The following is a 21338-nucleotide window of genomic DNA, read 5'->3' as shown; positions in this document are numbered from 1 at the left end:
TGAGCTGAGAACATGAAATCTGGAGTCAGACTGCCAGGATTTGAATCCTAGCTCTGCTGCATACTACCTCTCTGGACTTGGGCAAGTTTTTAAACTTCTCTGTGACTTAATTTCTTCATCTGATATATGGGATAAGATATGAGTTGTTATGAAGATTACATGCATTTAAAGAATAACACCTGGCACATAAATGGCCCTATATATATTTGCTTTTGACATTGTCATCCTTATCCTGTCATCTCACTTAGTTAGATAAAAGTGTCTTTTGTGTTTTGAACATGATTATCTGTCAGATGCATTTGGGTAGAAGAATGCAGAGAACTAAAGAACCAAGGATAGAATCTTAGTAGTCACCATTGGTACTTTGAATTATTGTTGTTAATGAAGAAAGCATACATTCCATAACACAGACCTCACATTTTTAGGTACGCTGTTAGTTTCTTTTTTCTTTTCTTTTTTTTTTTTGAGACGGAGTCTGGCTCTGTCGCCCAGGCTAGAGTGCAGTGGCCGGATCTCGGCTCACTGCAAGCTCCGCCTCCCGGGTTTACGCCATTCTCCTGCCACAGCCTCCCGAGTACCTGGGACTACAGGGCCCGCCACCTTGCCCGGCTAGTTTTTTTTGTATTTTTTTAGTAGAGACGGGGTTTCACTGGGTTAGCCAGGATGGTCTTGATCTCGTGACCTCGTGATCCGCCCGTCTCGGCCTCCCAAAGTGCTGGGATTACAGGCTTGAGCCACCGCGCCCGGCTAGTTTCTTTAACAGAATCAAATGGTGGCGGCTGGGCGAGGTGACTCACACCTGTAATCCCAGCACTTTGGGAGGCTGAGGCAGGCAGATCTCTTGGGGTCAGAAGTTTGAGACCAGCCCGGCCAACATGGAGAAACCCCATCTCTACTAAAAGTACAAAAATTAGCCTGGCGTGTTGGCATGCGCCTGTAATCCCAGCTACTGGGAGACCGAGGCATGAGAATCACTTGAACCCAGGAGGCAGGCAGAGGTTGCAGTGAGCCTAGATCTTGCCATTGTCCTCCGGCATGGGTGACAGAGTGAGACTCCATCCCAATAAACAAACAAATAAGTAAATAACCAAATAAATAAAAGAATCAAGCAGTGGCTATTCAAAATATACTAGCATATTTTATCCAAGTGCCCTTAGAATCAATACCTTGCATGTAATAGCCTTTATGGTAAACATTTGGTTTGTTATATTTTAAAAATATGTGTATGTTTTGCCTTGATGTTAAGTGCTTCTTCAAACTTTTTTTTCTTGGTAAGGGCATATCAAGTTCGCATTAATGATTATTAAGATTTATTTGGAGCTTAAAAGCTTGATATATCATTGTTAGTAATAGACATATTTTTGATACGTGTGGATTTCTGTTCAATAAAGTGCCCTTTGGGGTTTATATTTGCCTTTGTGTTATTAGACTAATTCATGTTTGACTTTCCTAATCACTTTGTGGCATGCTCCCCCTTTGTGTAATAGATACTGGTTCATACTGGATTTACAACTCCATATATATTGAGTGCTTTTCTGTTGTCTTCTGATCTCTTTCTCAGGAATCTTTTCATGTGGGAAAGGATTTTAAAATGTGTACCCACTGACCATTTTCACAGTAGAGTATCAGTTCTCTTTCTCTGCAGATCAAGGGATTATAAGCAGCTTGTATATATATATATATATTTACATATGGTGTAAGTAGTGAAAGCTTTCATTTTGAATCACTAGTTGTGGGGCTTTGTGATAGATTATTAATCTTTTTTTTCCTTGCCAGACATGTGCAATCCAGATTTCATGAAAGACAACCTCTCTCTGCCCTCTCGTATATAAAAAAGGTTAAAATATTCTAGTTATTTTTCCTAATGTATGTACTTTGTGTTGAACAGAAGATTTGTGTTTTTTCTGGACAAATTCCATAACTTTTTTATCGTTTATAACCTTGGATATTTTATATTTTCAAGTCTCTGTTTTTTGGGGGTGGAATGAAATAGATTTGTGAGGGTAGGGGGAGTTAACTGAGCTGCTATGCTGTTTTTCCCAGAGTATTTTCCTCATCCAGGATACCTGGGAGCCCCGTTTAATGTATGTATTCTTTATCCTAAGAGAGGAGGAGGGGGCAGGGAGAAATTTTGGTTGTTAAGAAGTTGGAATATGAAGCTTGATGAATGATCAGATAAAATCTTACATGTAAGCTTAACTATTACTTTTGAGATTTAAGTATTTCAGAAATTGCTACATATTCACCCAAGTTTCTTGAAACCATTGATTTTTCTGTAAGGGGTTTTGGTAACTATTGTGTGAGGTGATAACATGTATGTCATAAAAATGAATGGAAACTGAAACATCTGAGAGTTCTGTAAAATGAGAAATCCAAATGAAAATGAATACAATGACAAACATTTATTAGCTAAGGAAGGTGGCAGTAGGAAAACAGGAGGAGACTTTAAAAAAATGACTGTGCTTGTTCCTTTTAAAAGATATGCTTATTCTACTTTTCTTGCCACCAATTATTGTATCCGTTTTTTGGGGGGCCAGAAAATAGAAAATAGATCAGACATCTAATGCTGTTACACATCTGAAATAACCTCTAGCATTTCTGGAGTTAGTCAGTGGTTTGTGCTTTATACAAACCTCTTTTCCAAGAACTCCTGTTTGGTATTTACTTCAAGTTTACTGCATCAGTAATCAACTTTTGGTTATAAGTTACAGAAAACCCAGCCTAAGCCAGCTTAAGCCAAAGAGGGAATTTATTTGTTCACATACCCCTCGCTCATTGCAAAGTTAGTTTGTGCGTGGCTTGATTCAGGGTGAAAGGAATTACTTGAATTCATGTTTTTGTTCTGATACCTCTTTGTTGGCCTCGTTCACACAAACTCTTCCCTCGGTTACGAGATGTCTGCCAGCAGTTCCCTGGGTTATATCTTTCTATATAGAATCCAGCAGAAAAGAGTGATAATCTTGTGCCTCTGCGTGGGTCTTGTGCCCTTCTCTGAGCAAATCACTGTGGCCATTACAATGTGATTTAGCAATGGACTTAGACTTAGGTCATGTGTTAAATCCAGAGCTAGGGTAGACTTGACTACTAGAAATACATGGTCTGAGAATGGAGAAGTAGTGATTTCCTAAAGGGAAATCAGAATATGTTTAGCAGGAGAAGGCCAAGTGAGTGCTAGACTAGCAAAAAATAATAGATGTTTCTATGTATTTACTAAACTGAAAAGCAAAACACACCAGGAATAAAAGACAATAATTTAAAAACTCTAAAATAGCTCACAAAATGAATCTTAAACTGTGGAAGATGTATCTAGTGACATTGAGTCAAAGCTTTTGGGTCCCCATCTCTTTTTTCCTTCTGTCACAGTAAGGGACAGTAAGGTTGATGTTTCTTGAGCCTGTTCCTGCTAGGTCAGAAGTAAATGTTTGCTATAAGGATTTTCCTGAAAAGTACTCAGTAGAAAGACCCATGGTTCCCTTTAATCCAGGATGGCTTGAGCCTGATGTTATTTCTGGTGTCCCTGGCCCCTTCTTACAAGGATTTTCTCACTCTGAGTGGGTACTAATGATCAGTGCTATACTAGAATCTAAGGAGAATGAGTTCTTTTGTGTAGAAAGTGATACTTTTTGCTCCTTATTTGGGGTGTCCCATGAAGTGAGAATGAGTTCCGAGTGTACTTCACACTTGCCTCTTACAGTTCCAAGCCACCGCATTAACAGGATATGCATTGTGGGATTAGACCATTAAAATTTTCATAGCAATCATGTGCTGGCACATTGTAATCTCTGATTAAATACAGCATACACGTCACGCTCCATTACATCTTTTCTAAATCTTTTGATTGAATTATAAACACTTTATGATTTTTCCACATTATAATATAGTCCCCTCCATAGACTATCCCTTCTACCTTAGCTAAGTAAATTAAGTTTACAAAAGTATTTCCTTGGCTTCCCTTATTGGTAAGTTGCCCAGTTTTCACCTTTATTGCTATTCTTCTTGGCGTTTCTCCCAGTTCTATTTCCCTTTCCTCAGTCAGGCCCACCTTCATATACTTTATTTTTATATTGTACATTCCTCTGCAGGCAGACTGCCTGTCATTACCAGATCTGCAGTGAGCCCTTCTTCCCTGTCAGAAGCCTGACCCCATAGCACACTGTAACAGTGGTTATTTGGAGTGATGTGGTTTAGTGGAAAGACCTTTGGATGTGGAGCAGGAAGACCAAGCTTCAGTACTTGGATTGTTACTTATTAGCTCTGTGACCCTGGGTACATTGGGTAACTCCTCTCAGCTTCAGTTTCCTAATCCTGAAATTGATCTAATATCAGATTACTTGCTTTACCTACATCAGTGTTTTCTTGTGGGAAAAAAAACATGCTAAGTGTCAGAGGACTCTGTAACCTGTAAAGTTCTACACAAATGTAAATTGCCACTTTTTACTGTTAAGGTAAAAACTTTAAAAAGTGGTAATTTAGTTTTAAATCACAGGTGATTTAAAAATTGTATGATGTTTCTTGAAATAGTGGATATTCTTCAGCGTTAGAAAAACATATTAAAAGATCATTGTGTCTTATCTTACTTTTGTTTAATCTTAGGAAATAAAGAAATATATGTAAGTTAATTTTCCAGGAAATGGAAAGTTAGTTCCTTGGATGGCAGATTTCTAATTTTAACGGTTTTATATGGAGAACTTCTAAAATTGCATTGCATAATTATCTGCACTTTTAACTAGAGTGTACTTTTAACTGCTCCATTCCTTTTAATTAGATAAATTATAGAGAAAAAAACACAAGCACATTGTAAAAATTTCAAATAATACAAAAGGGTACAAAAGAGGAAGTTAATGTCTTCACATCTGCCCTTCAATTTTACTTCCTTAAGGTTATGTCAGTTAATTTCTTGTGGATTCTTTCACCACCTTTATATGTATATCTTGTTTTACCCAAGGGATTAATACCATATGTGATGTTTTATACCTTACTATTTTTCGTTTTCAACTTCTGGGATATCTTAGATACCTTCCCATACCAGTACATATAGGTCTTATGTGTGTGTAACAGAATGTATTTATTTCAGTCTTCTGGATGAAAGTGACTTCTAACTTTTTAATGTTTTGTTGCTACAGTCAAAGCTGCAGGGAACTTTCGTACATACGTATTGGCGTATTTGTGTTGTGATCATTGGATGCGTTACATGAAATGGAATTACTGAGCCAAAGGGCATGTTCATTTTTTATAACAATTTTTTGGGAGAACTGAGAGGATGCTAACTGAGCATATGATTCTTTAGTGCTAAGGCACTTTCAGTTGTGGGAAAAGACTCTAGATAGTCTTTAAGACCTACCTAAAGTAGGAAAGATGGATTTTGCTTTCGGCGCCTTTTGGCTTCTCTGCATGCTCTCTTCTTCATCTTATGAGTAATTTTACTTAAGGTGTTCACTATTAATTCCACCACACCAGTCTCTCTTAGGATTCTAAGCAAGGTTATAGACCTGTTACTCCTCCTCCTATTATTTTTACAAATTATTTTATTATTAAATTCTCCACTTCTGTTTTCCTCCTTTTAGTCTCTGAGAGCCTGCTGTCAGAGTTTTCTTCCTAAAAGTTCAGATATGATCATGCCATCTTTCCACTTAAAAATATGTAGGTGTATAAAACAATTTGGCCCTAATCTGACTTCCCATTTTGCACTATTTTCCCATACACATTATGTTCAAACACTATTCACTGGTAATGCACGTTATGTATTTTTATGCTCGGTGCCTTTGCACATGCCGTATGCATCCTTCCCTCTTTGGTCACCTGATAAACTTTGTTCACTCTTTTAGATTCAGCTCAAAAGTCATCTCTATGAAGTCTTTCCTGAGTGGTAGAATGGTAAGGTAGATGGTTGAGGCTGGCAGGAACTGTATTCAGGGCCTTAAATGTTGTTGTATTAGATGGTTTGGATTTTAAGAGTACTGGTTCTGATGCATAATCAGCTTTAAGAACTGCTGTCCTGGAGTGCTCCTATTGCTAATCCTGTTGTTGCAGGCATCGCTTGGTGTTGTAATTAATTGTTCCTATTCCTTTCCCACAAAATTCTGAGTGTCATGAAGACAGGGATCATGTAACAGACTTTTAGCGAATTCTTGTTAGTGCCTACCTTCTACAGTTCTGTTTGGGTGTTAAATGAAATGAAACCTGTGGAGTGGTTGACATAGTAAGAACTCAATAAATGCAAGCTGTTATTGTTATCACCATTGTTAACACTGGATAGATTAATCCTGACTTGAGGAATATAGGGTGATTTCTTGAAAGAGGCAAAGTTTGATCCAGGCCTTAAAAGACTGTGTAAGGATTACACTGATGAGTTTTGATCAGTTTTTAAGACCTTATGCAAGTGCCTATGAAAGTAAAACTTAAATGAAGTATCTATACTTATCTATTTATGGCGTTTGAAAGGGGGACATATGTCTAATTTTTTGTATCCTTACTATCTAATAGGTATTAAATGTAAAATTAATGCATCATTTTATATGCATAAATAATTATGTCCAAAAGGTGGAGTTTAGCTAAGATTGTGAAAGACTTATTAGAAAATTAAAATTCATAATTTTGTGTGAAATTAAAACCTCACTTGAATTCATTTTACTGTTCCAAAACCATTAAGGCAGTATATGTATTTTAAAACCGTTTGTGCATGTGCCCTTGAGACAAGTTGGTGGGTGTATTTTTATCAAAACCATATACACAGTGACATATTAAACGTATCATATTATTATACTAATCATGTGACTATAGAAACAAAAGTAACCAGAGGACTAAAGCCTATCAAAACCATCTTTTTGTTTTTGTACAATGGAATTCTTCTTAAATTTGCCAGTGAATTCATACCAATTGAAACCAGATGTAGACTTCCGTCTTTTAATATATTAGCTCAGCTATAAATGTCTTATTTTCATCCCTGATTGCTGAGTATTTTATTCATAGTTTATTATCTCTCTACCACCCTTCTTTAAAAAAATACAACAAAACAGACTATAAAATGTGATTCAAGGGATTTAAAAATGACATTGCACCATTTGTATAGTGACCTAAATGAAATTAAATCTGTAATGTATTGAGGATAACTTAATTAAATCCACAAATGAAGTACTCTGTTGATAAAATTTTTCGTGTTCCAATCAATGGCTGCACAGATTTTTTTGATTGTTTGTTTTAAGGGATTCTTAACAGATACCACTGAAGGAAGTGTTAGCTGTGATTTGAGAATGGATCTAACGCTTTTCCATCTTGGAACTGAATTCTTACATTATCTTCTGTATGAAGCAGATCCTCTCTCATGTGTTTTCTCCCCCTCGGTGTTTTCAATATAAATCTGACCATTTTGAAATAGTTGGGTATGGAGCTATCCAGCCTCATGAAAAGTCTTAAAGATATGAGAAAGATACTGCTTTAAATTTTATGTCATAATAGGAAGAAGTAGCTCTCTTTGTTGCCAAATAAAAATCTAGCTATTTTTGGTAATTGGCTGTGTTTATATGTAAATGAAATTTGTTAAAACAGCTAGAGAGTATTTGAAAACAAAACTCCATCTATCTAGGAAAATGACTGTCAACTTCTTTATTTTTTAATAACAAAAAGGTTAACAGATATCCAAATGACATGAAATAAGCATGATACAAACATCTAGATCAGAACCTGCTATATGGTGTCCACTAAATATACGTTCTTATTTCCTTCCACTCTTCTCCTTTTCCATTAGTGACACACAATACTTGTAGAGTGCCTTAAATCTTGATACAGATATTTCTCTTGTCCAAAGTTCATTGGGCACCATTGATATTTAAAAGAGACCAAGTAAACATTTATCTTCCAAATTTGCTAAGATTTGTCTCCATTTTGGTACAAGGATGAAATTTGGCCTATCACTTTTTGTCATTTTTCTCATTGTAGTGGAAGGAAGAAAACTGGGCCTTACTTGGTTTCTGAGTGCCATTTTATAATTGTTATATTTCTGTTCTTTAGTTCATTAGTTACTCTATTAATAGTCTTTCCTTTCTCTGGGTAGGGAGCTACTTTTTTTATTTAAAGCTTGATTTTAATGCCATTTCCTCTCTCTATTCCTAGTTAATTGCACTCCTTTTTGGGTATGTTTCACTTTGAAAGAGTGTTTTATGATTGTTTATGAGTTTCTAAGTCTGTATTTCCTGCTAGATTGGAGCCCCATGAGGTTAGGTTAGAGATTTAAAAAAAAATTAAATCTAGAATAGGTGCTCAGTAAATGATTTTTCAGTGGCTGAATGTTACCTAGTGTTTCTTGGAAAATACTTCTGAATTTTTATGTCACTTTTATACTCTGGTTTACATTCTGGTTATATATGTGCTGTTATTCTCAGCAATATTGTAACCCCTGGGATAATTTTATATTTGATACTTTATTGTTTTAATTTGCTTTTCTTTGATAATTAGTGCAGTGTAATAGTTTCCATGTATGTTAATTAGCTCTTTTTTTAGTTTTGTGAATTTTATGTTCATTTCTTTGGCCTGTTTATTTATTGAGATTTTATTGTTTTTCTGAAGGTTTTATTTATATGAGCTCTTTATGTTCTAAATAAATAATTCTATACATTAATATCTTGCTATGACTTTTTTTTCTTTTTAAAAATTTATTTAGTTATTTTTAGAGACAAGGCCTCACTATGTTGCCCAGCCTGGACTTGAACAAACTCCTGGGCTCATGTGATCCTCCCACCTCAGTCTCCTGAGTAGCTGGGACTATAGATAGGCCTGTGCCACCGTAACTGGCTATTTTTCTGAGTTTTCTGAGGTTATGTAGAACCTTATATGTATTCTAAGCTTATGTATTCTAAGTTTTTGTGTAGACAAAACTAATAAGTTCTTATAATTCTTTCTTTGCTTTTTTTTGATTAGAAACTATCTTTCCTGCTTAGTGATTTGAAACTTACTTTGGTTTTCTTCTAAGTATTTTTAAAATGTTTAAATCATTGATTTATATATTTATTTTGGTAGAATTAAGTATCTGTTTTCAATTAAATGCTTATAGAGTCACCCATTAATGTACTCAAGGTTACTCTTCAGGCCAGGTGAGTGTGCTTACTGCCACAGTTCATTAACAGGTGTATTTGTTTTGTTTGGCTGGCATACCATTTAAAATAACTTAAATTTGAATGCTGAGCTGGGGCAGGTACTCTGCCTGATATTCAGGTATGATCATTTTGCTGCCTATTTATGGCTGGTTTCTATTCTTACTGTTGTTTACCACTGGTAGCTGTTCTGATTGGTTGGTATTGTGGTTGGCAACTGTCCTGATTAGACATTTGCTTTAATGACTGTCAGATATTTTGAATATCACCCTTAGAACAAGCCTCAAAATCCCTAATTTTTCTTATATTAGACTAATTCATATATTTATGTTTGTGACATCTGGCAGTGGTGTGATGGAAGTAATATTGATTACTGAAGAAATGTGGGGTTTACTACTTAGTAGTTGTATGACATTCGGTAGTCCATTTAATTTCTCTGAATTTGTTTCCTCATCTGTTAAAAGGAATAATAATAAAGTGTTTCTGCTTACTTGAGTAGAGAAATCACATAAAATGTTTTTATAAACTGTAAAGAAATATAAAAATTTAAGACAACATTATGCCTTTATGTTCTAGAAAATACTTCTCCACCTGTTTATTGTTGTTTAAAGAGATTTTATTGAGGGATAGGAACCTTTCATTTCATAATCGAATTTAAAAGTCTTAAAGTACAGATACTGCTTTTAAGCCTTAATACTAAATTGGGTTGTTAAAATAAATTTAAATTAAGCTCTATTCATGTACTTGCATAAATGACTAGATATTGCATCGTTTTTTGATTGAGGAGGATATGAAGCAAATGAGAAGACACTGACTCTCTGAATTAGTGGGAGGGATTTATTACCAAAGGGAGGAAAACATAATGAAAGAGAGGTTGTATAAACTTCAGATCTGCACTCTCCACCTTTAACAGTTCAGAGCCAAATTCAGGTTATGCCCTCAGATATTCTTGTCTGCTTCATTAGGACTGGGATTATCAGTTTCCGTGTCCCTGTACACCCAACACCTTGAACAGTATCAGCGCAGTGATAGAGCCAATCAAGTGTATATTTGCTGAATGAACACATAGATTGATGCCCAAATGAGTGAGAATTTTATTTAGTGAAGATTGCCTTTACGTGAAGATACTTTGATAACATAGAATCATAGAGTTGGAATGACCCTTTCAAGTCATTGAGCAGAGCCAGACATTTCATGAATTCGTATAATATCCCTGGAAAATCCTCCTTTAGTCTTGCTGTGGATTTGTCCAGTGACTTTATAGCATTGAAATCAGACAGATCCTAAGACCCTGAAGTACAGTCAGTTTACTTAATTCTGAACATTCTTTAGTAGAGCAGTGAAATATAGGGTACAGGAGCAGAGATAACAAATCAGAGTTAATAGAAAATTAGTGACTTGTTGGTTGGAAATAGTTGAATGTTAAGAGATAAAAATTGAAGTCTAGGTAACTAGAAAGGTCTGTACTGAAGTAACTAAACAAGACACAATTTTATGGGCTGATGCTGCTTTTATTAACACCCCAAGCTTTTTAGTCTTTATAGAAAGAGTGGAGGATGAGGACAGATGAGAAAACTTAGGTGCATATGACAGCACCACCACCTTGCCCACCGTCTGTAGTGGTTCATTGTGATGACCCTAAACAACACTCCTATCTCCCTCTCCCTCACATTTGGCTGCACACCACTAACTTAGAAAGACTGGGAACATCAGATGAAGGTGTCTCCTTTCTTTTTGTATCGACAAGTCTGTACCCATTCATTCATTATTTATCAAGTGCTGTCTGTACACCAGGCGTAGCTCCAGGCATTGTGGATATATCAGTAAACAAAGTGTTCACAAAGCATTCTTGTGGACCCTTTCTAGTGCAGTACTGTCCACAAGAAACACAAGCCACATATAATTTTAAATTTTTGAGTGGCCACATTAAAAAAAGTGAAATTAACTTTCATAATATAACAGACATATTAATATAAAACATTAATATTATATAATATAATATGAAATACCATATTTAATACTTATTATATTAAACACTAACATTTTATATGTTCAACATTAATATATTACTAATATAATATGTAAATATTTATTGGGTAATCAATATGTAAATTTTAACACAATAGCTTGGATTCTTTTTGTATTAAGCCTTGATCTTTGGTGTATATTTTACATTTACAGCATATCTGAAATTAGAATACCCACATTTCAAATGTTTAGGAGCCATGTGTGGTTAGTGGTTACTCTATTGGATGGTGTGGCTTTAGAGTATGGTGCTTGCTTTCTCTGCACTGTCAAGTCAGACCATCTAGTCTGAGGTAGAGAATAAATTCCTGGAAGTACCAGAATTTTCAGGTAATCTAGACTCCTTATCTAAAGCCTTATATGATCTGGTCCTTGCCTGTCTCTCAGATCTCATCTAAAGCTAGTCTTCTCCTGGTGCATTAAACTTAAGCCTTCTTTATTCAACTCAAATATGGTGAGCTTTTTCTTGAATCAAGACATTTTCCCCCCTCGGTTTTACTTTTATTGTGCCAAGATACACATAAACAAAATTTGCCATGTTAGCCATTTTTAAGTATGCAGTTCAGTGGCATTAAATACATTTATAAAGTTATGCAATTATCCCCATTATCCATCCCCCTCTTTTGATCTTGTAAGACTGAAACTCTGTACCCAGTAAGCACTAACTCTCCATTCTCTGCTACTTCAGCCCCTAGTAACCACTGTTCTACTGTCTATCTCTATGATTTTGGTAACTCTGAGTATTTCATATAAGCAGGATCATACATTAGTTGTCTTTTTTGTGACTGACTTCATTTAGCGTAATGTACTCAAGCTTCAGCCATGTTGTAGCATATTGCAGAACTGCCTTCCCTTTTAAGGCTGTATAAAATTCAATTGTATGTTTCTACCACATTTTACTTATTCATTTGTCTGTCAGATGACATTTGGGTTGCTCCCACTTTTTTAGCCATTGTGGATGTTGCTGCTATGAACATGGGTGTACGCTCATCACGAGGTGAAACTTGTTCAAAAATACCTCTTTGAGACCCTGCATTTAGTTCTTTTGAGTATTTACCCAAAAGTGAAATTGCTGGGTCATAAGGTAATTTTATGTTTAACTTTTAAAGGAATCTTTATACTGTTTTCCACAGAGGCTGTACCATTTTACATTCCCATTAGCTATACACAAAGGTTCCAATTTCTCTGCTACTTCGCCAACATTTCTTTTCTGTCTTTTGATAATAGCCATCATAATGGGTGTGAAGTGGTATCTCATTATGTTTTTGATTCACATTTCTCTTATGATTAGTGATGTTGAGGATCTTTCCACTTGCCTCTTGGCCATTTGTATATCTTTGGAGAAATATCTATACAAGTCCTTTACCCATTTTTGAATTTGATTTTTTTATTGTTAAGTTTTAGGAGTTCTGTATGTTATATTCTGTATGTTAATGTCTTACTAGATATGTAATTTGTAAATATTTTCTCCCATTCTGTGGGTTGTCTTTTTACTCTGTTGATACTGTCTTTGGATGCGTGTTTTTTTTTTTCTTTTAAATTTTCATGAAGTACAATTTGCCTGTTTTATTCTTGTGTTCTCTGCGCCTTTTTGGTTGTATCTGATAAACCATTGCCAAATCTGGTATCATGAGGTTTTTGCTCTGTTTTATTTTTTCCCAAGAGTAGTATAGTTTTAGGTCTTATGTTTAGGTCTTTGATCCATTTTCAATTAATTTTTGTGTATGGTGCTAGGTAAGGGTTCAACTTACTCTTTAGCACACGGGTATCCAGTTGTGCCAGCACTGTTTGTTGAAAATACTATTCATTTCCTGTTGAATGTTCTTGACACTCTTGTTGAAAATAATTTGATTATGTATACAAGGGTTATTTCTGGGTTTTCTATTCTGTTCCATCCGTCTGTCTGTGTTTATGCCAGTGCCACATTGTTTTGATTACGATAGCTTTGTAATAAGTTTTGAAATCAGGAACTATGAGACTTATAGCTTTGTTCTTCTATTTTCAGTATTGTTTTGGCTATTTGGGGCCCCTTGAGATTTCATACAAATTTTAGGATAAGTTTTTCTATTTCTGCAATAAACATCACTGGGATTTTGGTAGGGATTGTGTTGAATCTGTAGGTTGCTTTGGGTAGCATGGGCATCTTAAAAACATTAAATTTTCTTATCTATGAAGTTATGATAGGTTTTTATTTATTAATGTCTTAAATTTGTTTTTTCAGCAGTGTTTTGTAGTTTTCATTGTACAGATATTTCACCTCGTTGGTGAAATTAATTCCTAAGTATTTTGTTCTTTAAAATAAAGAAATTCTATTTCTATTGTAAACAGATTTTTTTTTGTAGTTTCTTTTTCAGATTGCTCATTGGTAATGTATAAAAATATAACTGATTTTCATGGGTTGATTTTTGTATACTGCTGCTTTGTTGAATTTATTTATTACTTCTAATAGATTTTTTTGTGGAAGCTTTAGAGTTTTCTACATGTATGATCATATCATCTGTGAACAGAGATAGTTTTACTTATTTTTTTCCAGTTTGGATGCCTTTATTTGGTTTTCTTGCCTAATTGCTCTGGCTAGAACCTCCAGTACTATGTGGAACAGAAGTATTAGGTTGATGCAAAAGTAACTACGGTTTTTGCCATTACTTTTGCACCAACCTAATAGCATCCTTGCATTGTTCCTGATCTTTGAGGAAAAGCTTTCAGTCTTATAGCTTTGAGTATGACGTTTACTTTGGGTTTTTTATATATGGCTTTTACTATGGTGAGATAGTTTCCTTCTATTCATATTAGTTGTGTGTTTTATTAAAAGTTAAATTTAGTCAAATGCTTTTTCTGTTTTCATTTGAAATGATCATGTGTTTTCGTCTCCATTCTGTTAAGGTGGTGTATTACATTGTTTGAGTTTGTATGTTGAATCATTCTTGCATTCCAGGAATACTTTCCAGTTGGTCATGGTGTATAACCTTTTAAGATCCTGTTGAAGTGGGTGCACTGTATTTTGTTGAGGATTTTTCTATCAATGTTCATCAGGGATATTAGTCTGTAGTTGTTTTGTAGTGACTTTGTCTGGCTTTGGTATCAGAATAATGCCTCTTAAAATGAGATTGGAAGTGTTCTCTTTTCTTCAGTGTTGTAGAAAATTTGAGAAGTTGAATCAAGATATTTTAATCTTTTTTTTTTTTTTTTCCCCTTTTTGTGGAATGTATGTTCCCAGATAGCCATTCACATGGCTGGCCCCATTATATCATTTAGACTTTAGTAAAATGTCTTTTGGGCCTTTTTGAATGTCAGTCTAAAGTAGCTTCTCAGTCATTCTCTATCAGTAGCTCTCTATTATTGTCCTCATAGCAATTTTCACAGACATTTTCCTGTGTTATCCTGTTTTCTATCAAATTATCCCATTGCTTATAGATAGAATATAAGCTTGAGAGCAGTCTCTATCATTTAGAGTTTTTATGGTTAGTTCTATTACATAGGCATGATTGATTAAGTCTTTGGACATTTGTGCGAAACTAAATCTCTACCCCTTTTCTCCCTGCAGCCCTCCCGTAAGTCAGAGGTTGGGCTGAAATTTCCAAACTTCTAATCACTTGGTTGGTTTTTTTGGCAACCATTTCCCATCCTGAAGCTATGTAGGCTCCTACCACGAGTCACCTGATCAGTATAAATTCTGGTATGGTTGAAAGGAGCTTATTATGAATGACAAAAGACATCCCCTCTCACTCTTGTGAGAGGGGTGAGAAAACAAAGATAAAATATCTTGATTCAACTTCTCACTCACTCAGTCAATTCATAGGGTCTTAGGAGATTTTGTGCCAAGAACCTACAAAGACCAAATATTTCTTATGATTTCATAATGTCACACTACCTTACAAGATTGTTTTAAGAATAAATGAGAGAATGCATGCAAAGCTCTTAGCATATTGCCTGGTACAGATAGCAGTGGCTCTACTGCTATAGCTGTTAAGATTTTCTTCCCCATCCGTCTCTTCCTTGGCATTCTGTGTTCTCCCCTTTTTCCTTCCTCTGATAACCTTTGCTTGTGTTTCCATTTTCCTAATCTTTCTCTGACATTTTTTTCTTCTGAGTTCTCAATATTAGGTCAGAAGTCCAGGACTTGGAAGGGTTAGGAGTGGCATTGTTGTAGGAGCTTCTCGCAGAAGATTCATTTCAAGCCCCCCTCCCTCATTTACTTTCCTTTAGCTGTTGGTTTCATTTTCATCAAGAATCTGAAATATCTCAGGGGAAGTATCTGAATTTACTTTTTCAGAACAGATATTAGCTGTGATAGTGCCCCGCCTCCCCCCAGTGTTAGAAGATGTGGGAATAGTGATTCCTTGTATCAGGCTGATTCTTGAGATATGTCCTTTGCTTTAGGAGTGATACTGATGACACTGATAATCTTTTTTTTTTTTTTTCTTTTTTTTTTGAGATGAAGTCTCACTGTGTCACCCAGGCTGGCGTGCAATGATGTGATCTCAGCTCACCACAACCTCTGCCTTGAACTTGAACCTGGGAGGGTTCAAGTGACTCTCCTACCTCAGCCTCTTGAGTAGCTGGGATTACAGGTGCATGCCATCACGCCTGGCTAATTTTTGTATTTTTAGTAGAGACAAGGTTTCACCATGTGGGCCAGGCTGGTTTCGAACTCCTGACCTCAAGTGATCTGCTCGCCTCGGCCTCCCAAAGTGTTGGGATTACAACTGTGAGCCACCACGCCCTGCTGATACTGATAATCTTAAAGAGAGAAATTTAATGATCCTTTCATTAGTAAAATGTGTAATAGGAGTAACAAAGCGTATTGTGGGAAGAAGAGGTTCTCGATTATTTACCCCTTTAGCATTTTCCTGGAGGTTTAGTGGTCACTAGAAAGAAGTACTTGTGGCTAGGCATGGTGGCTCACACCTATAATCCCAGCACTTTGGGAGGCTGAGGAAGGAGAATTGTTTGAATTGAGAATTGTTCTCCTCCTCCTGAGGAGGAGAATTGTTTGAAGCAAGGAGTTCAAGACTAGCCCAGGCAACATAGCGAGACCCCCCCATCTCTACAAAAGTAAAAATAAGTTAACCTGTTGGGGTGGCATGTGCCTATAGTTCTAGCTACTCGGGAAGCTGAGGTGGGAGCATGACTTGAGCCCAGGAATTTGAGGCTGCAGTGAGCTATCACCACACCACTGCACTGTAGCCTGGGCAACAGACTGGGGTCTCTTAAAAAAGCACACACACACGCAGAAAGATATACTTGTTACTAGTGCTCTTTTGTAAGAGTTTATCTAACATGGCATTTTAATTATGGTTTAAAAAATATTTCTTTCCAGTTAACAGAAGATGAAATTGCAACCATTCTTAAATCTACATTGAAAGGACTAGAATATTTGCATTTTATGAGAAAAATACACAGAGATATAAAAGCTGGAAATATTCTCCTCAATACAGAAGGACATGCAAAATTGGCAGATTTTGGAGTGGCTGGTCAGTTAACAGTAAGTTAACTTTAATAATTTTCTAAACACTTGGCTAATTTGTTCAGATTTGATTATAACTAAACTTCAATAACTTTTTGAGGGGGAATGGAAAGAAATGTGTAACTTTAATTTTTGTGGAGAAAGAACCATAATTGAGCCAAATTTGAGTATTATTTAATTTATAATTTAGGGTGATTGAATATGAAAATATATCTTGTAATCGAAATGCTTAAATGTTCTAAAAGGGAAACTACGTAGCTCATTTCTGTAGCTTTTATTGAATATGAAAATATATCTTGTAATCGAAATGCTTAAATGTTCTAAAAGGGAAGCTACATAGCTCATTTCTGTAGCTTTTATCATTATAGCACTATCTTTAATGACCGTGTTTAATGATGGTAGTGGGGATAAGTTACCTGTGGAGTCTTGGTTATTTTCAGAATTCAAAATTCCTAAGTATGTCATAACTAGTTGAAATTTTAGCAAAATAGTCAATTTCTGATGTAATCTGTGGCATTGGAGGTTTCAACATTTTTTTAAAGAATGTTTGGCATACAGATTTCCTTTGTGCTTTTGTAGTAGTATTTATGGCTATGTAATGTTATTGCAGGATACAATGGCAAAACGCAATACTGTAATAGGAACTCCATTTTGGATGGCTCCTGAGGTGATTCAAGAAATAGGCTATAACTGTGTGGCCGACATCTGGTCCCTCGGCATTACTTCCATAGAAATGGCTGAAGGAAAACCTCCTTATGCTGATATACATCCAATGAGGGTAAGGAAATTATGGTTTGCTGAAAATGTTAGCCTTATATAAGTGTTGCAGTTTTGTAATGTCAGTGTAAGTAAATATAAACTAAATAAGTTCATTTAAATGTATTCTTTTTAAAAATGGTAAGATTACCTCCTAAAGATTGGTAACTCTTAACTTCTCTTCCGTGTTCTTAATTATGAGAAAAGAACTGAAGGCTTTGTATATCTCTACCATCACTGTTCTCCTCCCCCAGAAATATACCCGTAAAATTTTTGCTTGCTTTTCAATAGAAGAAAGGGTTGGTAAATCCTCTTTGCTCTTCAGTTTATTGTTTTCTCGATTGTGGTAGTGAAAGAGTTTGAAGTAATCATTTCTCACTTTTTTACCCACTCTGTAATGTATACCTTACTGTGTTTTTTTTTTTTCCTTCCCTTTCTCTTCTTTGGTCTGAGGATGGTATTAAGCAATCCTAATTTCTAATATTACTATGCACATGTAAAGGAATTCGGCTAATTTTTTTAAATGAATGCTTATTGAGAAGATGGAATTCCTTTTTTGAACATCGTTATATGCTTCTGTGACCTGTGCAGGATAATTTTTGAGTTTGAAATATATATCTTGCATATTCAAATCGAATTGCCTATGTTTCAGGGTTTGTGATGATATACTTTTTAGGTTTATTACTATGTGAATCATATAGATAAGTTCATCATCATAGATAAGTACATTTATCTTTGTATACTTATTGCCCTCTAGTGGCTGTAGTTATCTCAATAAGGATGTGGGAATGAGGGGAAGAGTGTATGTATGTGTGTATTTGTAGAAAAGAGAAGATAATGTCATGGTGGCTGGAGGAATGTGAAGTAAATAGATAGGAAGAGGAAGAATACATTATTTTAGAATATCTGAAGAAGAATAAATTAGAATTACATCTGATATTATAATGCTATTGTGGCTTCAATTTCGATAATATAGGTAACAGTGTATTATACAGAAAATATTTGAAAATCTGTCTGCTGTATTGAAACATTTTAAAGAGAGACTATTATTATTATTTTTCTTTTGAGACAGGGTCTCACTCTGTCACCCAGCCTGGAGTGTAGTAGTGCGATCATAGCTCACTCGAGCCTTGACCTCCTGGGCTCAGGTGATTGTCCCACCTCAGCCTGCAGAGTAGCTGGGGCTATAGGTATGCACCACCATGACCAACCAATTTTTTGTAGAGACAGTGTGTCGCCATGTTGCCCAGGCTGGTCTCCAACTCCTGGGCTCAAGCGATCCACCCACCTCGGCTTCCCAAAGTGCTGGGATAACAGGAGTGTGCTCAACCTAGAATTCTTTGAGTAATATACAATAGTATATTAAGTAGTATACTTATTGTATATAAGTATATATAAGTAGTATACAATATGTACCATCTTCCTCTTCCTTGTGTATATAAATTCCTTTTGGTAAATGAAAAATAAAAATAGCATCAGTTGTTTGAAAATAACATGAAAAATAACAAGGTCAGCATAAAAACAGGAACACAAAGTCTGTATTTCATCTCTGATCATTAGTTATCTGTGGTTGTTTTAGTTAGGATGTTTGTAGTGTGATCCTCAAAGTAGGCGTATTTGAGTTTGAATCAGTGAGTTTTACTAAATTACCCAAGACAACCTAGGTAATTTTGAGAGCTGGGATTTAACCTAGGACTTCCATTATTGCTATTCTGCTTCTTCCCTGTGTAAATCTTATTTTTCCAACCCAATAGTTCAACTTGTTAAATTTGATCCTGTGCTCAGATAGCAGAGATTTGTAATATGTGGCCTCTCCCTTTAAGGATCTTATATTACCTGAGAGTTTGAATGAATACATTATACATTATTAAAAATATACCTGAAAATAGTATTTCTCTTAGAAAAAAAATATGTATATATATATTGCAAACTTCCTAGGATGTCTTGCTCACTTTTTTTTTTTTTTTTAAATCTAAATCCTACCAATTTTTCAAGTCCCAACTTGGATTTTATGCCTGTATAGAGCCATTCTTGACAACTATTGCCCAAGTAAATTTCTCTTTTTCCTCATATTTTGTATATAGGCAATTTCTTGACAGTCCAGTTCTTTAGAGAGTTAATCAAGTGTTATCTTGTGCATTTCCAAACGTAATATAGTTTATTTTCTATTTAAATGATATCATTATTTAACTTTTCTTGTGTTTGTGAGCTGTCTTACAAATTAGAGTATTGAACTACAAGTATTGGAAGCTGTTAAGATCATGTAACAGATACAGTTTTATCACTGGTAACAAGCACTACCTTTTGTTTTCCTTGAAGTGACAGGTTCACTTGGTTTATTTTTGAGAAAATGTCTGTCAAATACCCAAGTCTGTGTAGCCTTAGTTTTCTGTTATTCTTCAAGTAAAAATGATGTTCTTTGAAAAGAGCCTTGTAGTTTATTTAGCTTGTAGCTCAGTCACACAACTGCTTTTTTTCAGATTATTGTTGTTCTTTGATATGTGGGGAAGTGCTTTATGCATATTTTCCATTTTGTCAATGTAGAATATTAAAAAAATACATATTCAAGTGTAGAAATTAAAAAAAATTAATAACCCTTACTGTTTCATCAAGGTTTACAGTAATTTGGTGGGGGGTATAGTGAGGGAAATGAAAGAAAGAGCTGTCCAATAGAGAAAAAAAATTGTTGAGGGCCCAGCTAAAATTGGTAATTGAGAAATTATAGTGTAATTAATCCTGGTTTGTGGGCCTTCCTGTGGTATGTGCTCTGCTGTGCAGTAGAGTGCATTATGGCTTTGATATGGAGGGTTTGGGTTTTAATGAATGAGTGTCTTGGAGGGATGGGGCTTCAGGGAATTTAAGCATGCTGCTGAGAGACAGTTCAGGAGTTACTAACAGAACACAGTCTGGAAAGAAAAGAAAGAGTGTAAGAAAATGGGGCGATCGAAGAATAGATAGTGTTCTCCATGCTTGCTGCATAGCAGTCATCTGGGGAGCCCTACCCTAAACAGATTAAATCCGAAATCTCAGGAGGTTAGAGAGGAGATAAAGTGGTAGTTAAGATATGAGAAAGCTGGGAGGATATGAGACTATGGTAAGTGAGTGAAATACTGAAGTTTTCTTTTTTAGCCAACATTTTTTTGTACTGTAGTAACTTTGTGAAATAAATATTTTATCCTCCATTGGGTGGATTGGATGAAATGGATAAGATTATGTTATTTGTTAAGATGACATAACTTGTTAGTGGCAGAGCTGAGATATGAACCCAGTTTTATGGGTGTTTTTGCCTAGACACCAAAGAAATATCCTCTGCATTAATATTCCAACTCTGTACAAGTGGAGGAGCAGCTAACAAAAATAAGACAAGTTTTCCAGAGTAGCAGGAAATATGGACAGATTTCAATTTTTAATGTTTTATTTTCCAGCCATTTTTTGGTAGCCATATAGGCTAATGATATAATCAATAATCTATAAAGTTGCCACAGTGAGACAAAGATATGATTGACACGAAGACCCCACAACTGATACAGACAAAAAAACTGATAGTTATTTTAATGTAAGTAAATGATACAATTTACTACATATAAATGGCTATCTAGAATAAAGTTAGAGACAAAGTTAGGATATGGTGGGTGAGTTTCCCCAGCCTCCATATACAACGGGGTGCCCAACCACTGGTGATATTGTCTGATTGGAGTGAGGATTCTATCCAGTCTTTCTGAAATGCCTTGCAGTCATCCTCAGAGTTCTAGCCCTTTCCACTATGCTTGCCCACTAGATGTATATAATTAGGAACACTCCAGAACAGTGGTGCTGCCTTCTAGACTGAGTGAACTGGGATTTGGTTTCCCAGTCATTTTCTCAGCCTTTTACCATGTTTAGGCCCCAGGCCTGTTTGTAAAGTAGTCTTGCTTAGGACAGCAAAAATTAGGGGCAAAAAGAGATGCCTCAAGCTTGGATAGTTTAGAATGGAGTTGCTTCTCTTTAAGTGGCCACAAGTTATT

At 35.5% G+C, this 21338-nt stretch overlaps 1 protein-coding gene across 2 annotated transcripts in view; it reads left to right on the top strand.

The window, feature by feature from the left end:
* STK3 (serine/threonine kinase 3) overlaps positions 1-21338 on the top strand; it is a 332625-nt gene that overhangs the window by 80350 nt on the left and 230937 nt on the right. For both annotated transcript variants that reach the window (XM_008001185.3, XM_038000245.2), the window contains 2 exons: positions 16432-16596; positions 17189-17356. In XM_008001185.3, coding sequence (XP_007999376.2) covers positions 16432-16596; positions 17189-17356 — 333 coding nt within the window. The remainder of the gene's footprint in view (positions 1-16431; positions 16597-17188; positions 17357-21338) is intronic.

Source organism: Chlorocebus sabaeus, chromosome 8 (genome assembly GCF_047675955.1).
Source record: "Chlorocebus sabaeus isolate Y175 chromosome 8, mChlSab1.0.hap1, whole genome shotgun sequence".
Classification (NCBI taxonomy): domain Eukaryota; kingdom Metazoa; phylum Chordata; class Mammalia; order Primates; family Cercopithecidae; genus Chlorocebus; species Chlorocebus sabaeus.
The sequence above is the reverse complement of the archived record's forward strand: the minus strand, read 5'-3'. Positions and strand labels throughout refer to the sequence as shown.